General features: G+C 40.5%; 3 protein-coding genes and 1 pseudogene across 4 annotated transcripts in view; all 4 read right to left on the minus strand.

Annotated features, from left to right (window-relative positions):
• The window catches only part of LOC134821243 (LLGL scribble cell polarity complex component 2-like), a 69,690-nt gene extending 61,692 nt beyond the window's left edge, over positions 1-7,998 (minus strand). For both annotated transcript variants that reach the window (XM_063831946.1, XM_063831947.1), the window contains exon 1: positions 7,989-7,998. The gene's annotated coding sequence lies outside the window, so the exon portion shown is untranslated. The remainder of the gene's footprint in view (positions 1-7,988) is intronic.
• On the minus strand, positions 2-2,161 carry LOC134820640 (cytochrome P450 20A1-like). Its single transcript, XM_063831143.1, has one exon. It carries the CDS (start codon positions 2,147-2,149, stop codon positions 743-745), a length of 1,407 nt encoding a protein of 468 aa, XP_063687213.1. The 5' UTR covers positions 2,150-2,161; the 3' UTR covers positions 2-742.
• LOC134821251 (actin, cytoskeletal 1A-like) lies at positions 3,446-5,788 on the minus strand. Its single transcript, XM_063831955.1, has 5 exons — positions 5,485-5,788; positions 4,996-5,245; positions 4,499-4,635; positions 4,178-4,340; positions 3,446-4,004 (listed from the first exon to the last, which is right to left on the minus strand). Exons 1-5 carry the CDS (start codon positions 5,734-5,736, stop codon positions 3,679-3,681), a joined length of 1,128 nt encoding a protein of 375 aa, XP_063688025.1. The 5' UTR covers positions 5,737-5,788; the 3' UTR covers positions 3,446-3,678.
• LOC134821247 (actin, cytoskeletal 1A-like) lies at positions 6,944-9,108 on the minus strand (annotated as a pseudogene).
• Between the last annotated feature and the right edge of the window lie 313 nt (positions 9,109-9,421).

Raw genomic sequence — 9,421 nt, forward strand, 5'->3', positions numbered from 1 at the left:
CACATGGTACAATAACATGTTCAGTCTTAACTCTTAAGATAAATTTACAATTAATGGTTAAATGATTTCAACAAAGAGTGAATCCTTGATTTACCATCCTCCATTAACATCCTTATAAAATTGTTATACTTATTAATATTTCAGGGATTACATTTTCAATAAATTGATTTATCGATGGAATTCGGGATTCTATACAAATTAGCCTTAATCGTTAATCGTTAAATTGAAAGTTTACTATATATATATATAGTATATTGATATATCAATCTAAATCATACGATCATGCTTCATAAAATTTACAAAGTCACCAGGGATATGTAATATTAATATTATGCTAAACAATTTAATATATTGTTATGCCTAAAAAATTAAACTGTATGAAAGCATTTCACTACAAATCTGAAAAATAACTTTTGATTTTAATTATCATTAAAAAATTAGCACGTTGGAATAGTCTTTCACGATATTTTAGTCAATGCGCTATGTAAACCATGTGATTGAAAATTGTTAATAATACCAATGGTTAAATCATACCAGATTTAGAATGATATTCTGTGCTAATCTAATATAAATTTTAGAATACCAAATATTTATTCTTACAATATGACATGTATTCTTACAACATGACATGAAAAAAAGAGTATTGTAAAGTTTTTTGTGTCCACTCAAAGTCAAATCACAGGAAAATAATCAGTTACCAAATTATGATGTTTTAATATTCGTTGATCCCTCTGATTAAATTCTAATGGCGATGTTTAAGAGTGATCATAATCTCTGTTGAGGGATGAGTCACCAGTCCATGTACAGCCTCTATCTTTTGCCCATCAACCAGACCGATCTCAAACTTCCTCACCATCGCTGCAATGCAAACTGCTGCCTCCATATTTGCAAATCTATTAGCGGGGCAGATCCTCTTGCCAACACCAAACGGCTGAAAAGCTGTTTTTGGCCTGTTTTTAATGTTTTCCGGACTAAATCTGTCTGGATCAAATTTGCTAGGCTCGGGAAAGTATTCAGGATTATGAAGGCTAACACCCAGAGCATGGACGATTGGAGTTCTGCCAGGAATAGGGTAACCTCCAAGTAGTATATCCTCATCAAGATATCGAGCTGCAAATGGAGCCAGCACAGAGCACCGGAGCGTCTCATCAGACACCTGCTTCAAATACACACATTTGGAGATGGTGGACATGCTTATAGATTCATCCTTTTCACAATGTTCCAGTATTTCCACGTGAAGTCTATCTTGTACAGCACTATTACCAGCTAAGAAATAGATGCCCCAAATCAAATAATTAGCGGTGGTATGGAATCCCCCGACAACATATGTTACTGCATCATCCAGAAGAGTTTCTTCATCTGCAGAGTGTCTGATCAAGATATCAATAAACCTCTCGTTTTCCTCTCTTATCTCCAGCTTCTGCCTGATTTCAACAACTCCTTTTACAAAATCTTTTGCCCCCTTCAATGCTGTCTGGAGGTCCTCCTCTTCCTTGCTGCCTGGTTCTGGACATTTTCCTCCCAAGCTAGCCTCCATTGCCGACCAGTAAATGTTGTAATTATTTTGAAATTCAGTGATCTTTGAATCATCTGATACATAGCCAAATAATGTCATCAGATCAGCCTTCAGTGCGAATGTAGCCATATGGGTACAGAGTGCATGCTCTGTAACACCTCTTTCCATATCTTTACAAAGCATATCCATAATTTCATTGATAACTGCATTGAACTCCCCCAAGTAACGAGTGATGGCTTTATGTGACATTGAACGATCATACTCCCTCCTTTTGGCCTTCCCAGCATCCTTGTTTGTATACTGCAACGAATTTGGGCCAATGAGTGGTTCAAAGAATTTAAAAAGTATTGGTGGGCGGTCAAATACACTTTGCTGTTCTTTGAACATCTCTGGAGATGAAATGGATACAACTTTCTGGGTCCCAAACCAGAAAGATGTAATTTTTCCATACTTTCCATGCAATCGAACTAAAAATTGATGTAAACTCCCTGCTTGACCCAAGTCCTCTAAATTTCCCATGTCTTTTGAACTAGGTTCCATTCCAGGAATTTCTTTTTCTTTTTTAGTCAAGAAGATCTTCTTCATGATGTAAGCCAGAAACAATCCAACGATGAATTGCAAATACAAATGCATTGTGTTTCTCAATTAGCTATGGTATGGGGAGAATCAAAGGTTAGGGTTGGTTTAATTATGATTCAGAAACGAACAGGAGCAAAAACAGGAACAAATCTCCTAACTTCTATAACAAAAAATAACCATTCTTCTTCGGTGTCCTGATTGATAACAACTTTTTTATAAATTGCGTTACTCTGACTGTGAGGGATAATAAAGGCGAAAGCAAAACTGTTAATTCTAGGGATATGTACCTCTGAACGAGCGTGCTAAATCACTCTACACTCAATCTCGATCTAGTTGAAACCAACTAGAATCGATGTATTTTCGGACGCTGATTCCGAATCACCCCCATAACATAAGGTTGAAAACTTTGAAAATTTGGTCAAAATTCAGGATTTTCTTGCTGACATCAGCACTGCCCAAATTAAATCCCACTTGGCATTTCTAAACCCCCTCCACCTCGGTTGCTGACGTAATACGGTAATATAATTATGTGCACGTTCCTTAAATAAGGGATCACGTGTCATAAATTCAATCTAAACATCATGAATAGAGGCAATAGGATTTCAGTACATTTACTGGATAATAATCTTCATCTAAACGAAAAAAAATTCGTACGAAAGTGAGAAGTGGTGGTCCAGAATCCCAGTACTATACAGTACAGATGCCCAAACAATCGGAGAAGCGATTACTGCAACTGTTCGAAAAATTTATCGAACTTAATATCTTTACTTACCCAGGTTGTATTAAATTTCAAGATAATGCCAATGGTAACTTTAAAATGAGAGTAATACAAATTTCAGTCAAACACCGTTGTGTCCAAAAAGAAATTACCTCAACAGAAATAATTTTGTCGGCATGCAATGGCTTGAGAATTACTGTAACGCATTCCTTATTTTGTTGAATGAGGTTACGACATGATAAGTTTTAGAAATATGATCCTTTAGGCTCCATCTACTTAGGAAGTCCGGCAAATAGTGAGGGGGCTGGTTTCGGAATTTCGGAAAAATCCTGACAGGGGGAGGTTTCTGAAAATCCGGAAATTTTGGCAGAATTAACGAAAAAGTTCCATTAATTTCAGCTCTTTAAATTTTATTAACAATGAATTTGAGTTGGTTTTATTTGTACTAAAATTTGGGAGAGTACGATTTACTAAGTAAATTTTAGTGAGAGCTGTTCCAGGGTGATACCCGTTCTATTCCTTGATCGCCGATTTATAGTGATCGTTGCTCCGTTTCATCTCCCCAAATATTCATGTCACGAAAGTTGTTTTTAAAATTTAGACAGATTCAAGTTATCCAACTGAAACAACAATTCGAGAAAAGTATAACCAATAACTTAATGATTTTGAAATGGTGCAAACAAGGTGGTATTAGAAATTGTAAAAACGATAATTATTAAAAATATACAACATAATTCAATCATAGGTACATCGTACACTTCCAATCATTAATTACTAAAACAGACAAGACGTATTACCAAGTCCTAATCTCAGCCAGCAACTCAGGGAACAAAGAATGTTCCAGAACATAATCAGTCTCTCAAACTTAGAAGCATTTCCTGTGAACAATGCTGGGGCCGGATTCGTCGTATTCCTGCTTGGAGATCCACATCTGTTGGAAGGTAGACAGAGAAGCAAGGATGGATCCTCCGATCCAGACAGAGTATTTCCTCTCTGGAGGAGCAATGATCTTGATCTTCATGGTGGGTGGAGCCAAGGCGGTGATCTCCTTCTGCATCCTGTCAGCGATACCAGGGAACATGGTGGTACCTCCGGAGAGGACAGTGTTGGCGTACAGATCCTTCCTGATGTCAACATCGCATTTCATGATAGAATTGTAGCAAGTCTCGTGGATTCCAGCAGATTCCATACCTGAGAAGAAGGGGAATTTAGTCAATTAATTAAATTAAAAGTAAGATACCCACAATGAACTATAAGTCCCATTAACATCACGGAATTACAGCTAATCAAAAAGAGCGATGAGATTCATTTTACTGTGAATTGAACAGCTTTTTCCTTAACAAGAATGTAGAATATGGTCTAACCGATGAATGAAGGCTGGAAGAGGGTCTCAGGGCACCTGAACCTCTCGTTTCCGATGGTGATGACCTGTCCGTCAGGGAGCTCGTAGGACTTCTCGAGTGAGCTGGAGCCTGCAGCGGTCTGCATTTCCTGTTCAAAATCAAGAGCAACGTAGCACAGTTTCTCCTGAAAATATGAGATGGTTTTAGTAGTGATGGTTGCTTTAAAGTATAGGAATTAAGAATAAGTTCAGCTTTATATAGACAAGATTATTTTACATGCTGTAATCTAATTGTGTAAAGTATGATAAAAACAAACGGCAAGAACTCAGGATAAAAACGTACCTTGACATCTCGGACGATTTCCCTCTCGGCAGTGGTGGTGAAAGCATACCCTCTCTCTGTCAGGATCTTCATGAGGTAGTCAGTCAGATCACGTCCAGCCAGATCCAGACGGAGGATGGCGTGGGGGAGGGCATAACCTGAGGGTTTAGTTTTTAGACGATAGATCAATGGACATATTTTGTAAGAAGTGGGGGAGGGCATAACCTGAGGGTTTAGTTTTTAGACGATAGATCAATGGACATATTTTGTAAGAAGTGGGGGAGGGCATAACCTGAGGGTTTAGTTTTTAGACGATAGATCAATGGACATATTTTGTAAGAAGTGGGGGAGGGCATAACCTGAGGGTTTAGTTTTTAGACGATAGATCAATGGACATATTTTGTAAGAATTGACAAAGACGAAAGGGGATCATGTATCAGATTGGAGTAGAGTCAAACTAGAAAAATATCACCATAAAAATCACATCAGCAAATTATTATGAACAACTTTGGACTCACCTTCATAGATTGGGACTGTGTGAGAGACACCATCTCCTGAATCCATGACGATACCAGTTGTTCGGCCAGAAGCGTACAGAGACAGGACAGCCTGGATAGCAACGTACATGGCAGGGGTATTGAAAGTCTCGAACATGATCTGGGTCATCTTCTCTCTGTTGGCCTTAGGGTTGAGGGGAGCCTCGGTCAGAAGGACGGGGTGTTCCTCGGGAGCAACTCTCAGCTCGTTGTAGAAGGTGTGATGCCAGATCTGAGAGAGTGACAGATGTTAAAGTATTATGTTGAAACGGTGTTGAACAGTGTTGACTGTTGAAACAGTGATAATGAAAGCTGACTTGAGGGTTGACAGGTGTTGAAAACAGCTGATAAAATTAATAATTATTATAACATGGAGATTCGAAATGTTAGTCTCCTGATATTCCTGCCTGCTTAACGCGTCAGTTGAGTTTCAAAAGTAGGAACCATGACACATTGAAGTAACTGACAAACCTTCTCCATATCATCCCAGTTGGTGACGATTCCATGCTCGATGGGGTATTTCAGGGTGAGGATACCTCTCTTGCTCTGGGCTTCGTCTCCTACGTAGGAGTCCTTCTGTCCCATGCCGACCATGACACCCTGATGACGGGGACGTCCAACGATGGAAGGGAAGACAGCTCGGGGAGCGTCATCTCCGGCAAAGCCGGCCTTTACCATTCCGGACCCATTGTCCACAACCAGGGCAGCTACATCATCATCCATGTTGATTGTTTGGAAAAGTAACAGATAAGCGAAATACTTGAGATCAAGGTAAATAGTCGAGTGGTGGCTCTTTTTAACGCTGTACGCGTTGTAGACTCCTCCCGGCTAACTACTGGCCACGACCCACCCACGTGACCACTACTTTAAGTCACGTGACCACTCCTTCAAGTCACGTGGTGCGCGCCACGCAGAATTCTCGGGAAAGACGGTCTTCAGATCGATATAATGCCATATAAGGCGAAAAAAGATCGCCTCGATTTGCTGGCTCGCATTAAAGAAACATGTGACAACCGCGTGAGAATCACCTGATAACAATTAACTGTAGCCATTCGATGAGACCAGAGCAGGTGGTCACACCACGTGACTAGTAGATCGCAGTATCAAGGATATAGAGGAAATTGCTTTATCAGCTCTCATTAACTGCCACAGCAGATTTGACCATAAAAGGAGATGATCCGCCCCCGTCATTTGAATATTCCCCACAATCTTGTCGAGAATAATTGAGCGATGTTATCGCACTGACAGTTTCATGGTGCAGTTCTGTCATGAAAATTGATTCTGAAACATGATTACTGACTTGAGTTATATTTAGCACCTTGTAACCATGGCAACACATCATCATGGCTTCCAGCCCCACTATTAACCTGGACTAATACTATACAATATAATAGGGCATACTCCTACACAGTTGACAATACATGTGTATTACAGGCTCTCCCAAATTAATCACATTCAACTAAACGGTGAGCAAGCTGGTTTCCTCCCAGGACATGAGACAATAATGATAATTATAGAGCGACGAGAGTGGAGTTGTGGGCAGGATCGTTTAGCGATTATAGTGTTACTATTAATAGATTACGCTATACACTCTTATCTTAAGAGGTTACCTGCATCTAATGGGTGCAGTACAACTTGTAGTCTGTCTAAATCGGTAATTAAATTGAACTATGCAGTTACTCAAGTGTTATTTAATTGGTGGTTAGTATCAAGGAAATGTAGTGAACCTAAAACTTTAAGAAAGAGGCGCTCATTATAACGCATTTCTTCAGCGAATCACTTTCACCGTCAGACGCTTTTTCACATTACAATTATAGTATGTTTCAATATAGGCTTATTCAAAAGTTTGGGTAATAGTTGATACAACCTCTCCGTGCTCATAGATTTTTCATTTAGATAAATATTAAGGTTATTCAACTAAAACAACAAATTGAGAGATGAACAACTCGATGATTTTGAAATGGTGGAAACAATGTAGAATTAGAAATTGTAAAAACGATAATTACTAAAAATATACAATAAAATTCAATCTTAGGTGCATCGTACACTTCAATCATTAATTACTAAAACAAACAAGACGTAATACCAAGTCCTAATCTCAGCCAGCAACTCAGGGAACAAAAAATGTTCCAGAACATAATTAGTCTTCTTAAACTTAGAAGCATTTCCTGTGAACAATGCTGGGGCCGGATTCGTCGTATTCCTGCTTCGAGATCCACATCTGTTGGAAGGTAGACAGAGAAGCAAGGATGGATCCTCCGATCCAGACAGAGTATTTCCTCTCTGGAGGAGCAATGATCTTGATCTTCATGGTGGGTGGAGCCAAGGCGGTGATCTCCTTCTGCATCCTGTCAGCGATACCAGGGAACATGGTGGTACCTCCGGAGAGGACAGTGTTGGCGTACAGATCCTTCCTGATGTCAACATCGCACTTCATGATAGAGTTGTAGCAAGTCTCGTGGATTCCGGCAGATTCCATACCTGAGAAGAAAGGGGAATTTAGTCAATTAATTAAATTAAAAGTAAGATACCTACAATGAACTATAAGTCCCATTAACATCACGGAATTACAGCTAACCAAGAAGAGCGAGGAGATTCATTTTACTGTGAATTGAACAGCTTTTTCCTTAACAAGAATGTAGAATATGTTCTTACCGACGAATGAAGGCTGGAAGAGGGTCTCAGGGCACCTGAACCTCTCGTTTCCGATGGTGATGACCTGTCCGTCAGGGAGCTCGTAGGACTTCTCGAGTGAGCTGGAGCCTGCAGCAGGTCTGCATTTCCTGCTCAAAATCAAGAGCAACGTAGCACAGTTTCTCCTGAAAATATGAGATGTTAAGTGAGGAGTGTTTGAAACTGAGTATTAGTGAACTCCTACAGTCCTACGCAGACCAATTTAAGAGGAGGCCATTTCCCCACGCAAAGTTTTTGTTATATTGTTGCTATATTTAGGAAATAAGTTCAACTTTATTAGACAAATTATTTTACATGCTGTAATCTAATTGTGTAAAGTATGATAAAAACAAACGGCAAGAACTCAGGATATAAAACGTACCTTGACATCTCGGACGATTTCCCTCTCAGCAGTGGTGGTGAAAGCATAACCTCTCTCTGTCAGGATCTTCATGAGGTAGTCAGTCAGATCACGTCCAGCTAGATCCAGACGGAGGATGGCGTGGGGGAGGGCATAACCTGAGAGTTTAGTTTTTAGACTCAATGGACATATTTTGTAAGAATTGACAATGACGAAAGGGGATCATGTATCAGATTGGAGTAGAGTTAAACTAGAAAAATATCACCATAACAATCACATCAGCAAGTTATTATGAACAACTTTGGACTCACCTTCATAGATTGGGACTGTGTGAGAGACACCATCTCCTGAATCCATGACGATACCAGTTGTTCGGCCAGAAGCGTACAGAGACAGGACAGCCTGGATAGCAACGTACATGGCAGGGGTGTTGAAAGTCTCGAACATGATCTGGGTCATCTTCTCTCTGTTGGCCTTAGGGTTGAGGGGAGCCTCGGTCAGAAGGACGGGGTGTTCCTCGGGAGCAACTCTCAGCTCGTTGTAGAAGGTGTGATGCCAGATCTGAGAGAGTGACAGATGTTAAGTATTATGTTGAAACAGTGTTGAACAGTGTTGAAACAGTGATAATGAAAGCTGACTTGAGGGTTGACAGGTGTTGCATGAAAACAGTTGAATGGATGCGGAACGGATTAGAATATCAGAAAAATAGGAACTAAAAAGAAAGTGATGACAAGTGAATGACAAACCTTCTCCATATCATCCCAGTTGGTGACGATTCCATGCTCGATGGGGTATTTCAGGGTGAGGATACCTCTCTTGCTCTGGGCTTCGTCTCCTACGTAGGAGTCCTTCTGTCCCATGCCGACCATGACACCCTGATGACGTGGACGTCCAACGATGGAAGGGAAGACAGCTCGGGGAGCGTCGTCTCCGGCAAAGCCGGCTTTTACCATACCGGACCCATTGTCCACAACCAGGGCAGCTACATCATCATCCATGTTGATTGTTTGAAAGATTTACCGGTAAGCAAAATCTGCGAGATCTAGGTAGAATTGTGGAGCAAGAATGATGGCTCTTTCTTTTATCACTGTACGCGTTGTAGTAGTGTAGACTCCTCCCGGCTAACCACTGGCCACGACCTGCCCACGTGACCACTCCTTCAAGTCACGTGACCACTGCTTTTAGTCACGTGACTACTGCTTTCAGTCACGTGGTGCGCGCCACGCAAAATTCCCGGGAAAGATGGTCCTCAGATCGGTAGATTGCCTTGTAAGGCGTTAAAAGATCACTTCGATATGCCAGCTCGCATTATCGAAACACCTGACCACCGCGTGCGTATCACGTGACAACAATTACCAGTTACCATTCGAAGAG

Source organism: Bolinopsis microptera, chromosome 9, assembly GCF_026151205.1.
Source record: "Bolinopsis microptera isolate Bmic1 chromosome 9, MBARI_Bmic_1.0, whole genome shotgun sequence".
NCBI classification, from domain to species: domain Eukaryota; kingdom Metazoa; phylum Ctenophora; class Tentaculata; order Lobata; family Bolinopsidae; genus Bolinopsis; species Bolinopsis microptera.

Excerpts from the sequence above, each read along its gene's own strand:
- LOC134820640 (XM_063831143.1), bottom strand. The coding sequence starts at position 2,149 with ATGCATTTGTATTTGCAATTCATCGTTGGATTGTTTCTGGCTTACATC.
- LOC134821251 (XM_063831955.1), bottom strand. The coding sequence starts at position 5,736 with ATGGATGATGATGTAGCTGCCCTGGTTGTGGACAATGGGTCCGGAATG. Across the intron at positions 4,636-4,995 it reads CACAGTCCCAATCTATGAAG|GTTATGCCCTCCCCCACGCC; the intron begins GTGAGTCCAAAG and ends CTAAACCCTCAG. Across the intron at positions 4,341-4,498 it reads AAATCGTCCGAGATGTCAAG|GAGAAACTGTGCTACGTTGC; the intron begins GTACGTTTTTAT and ends TCATATTTTCAG.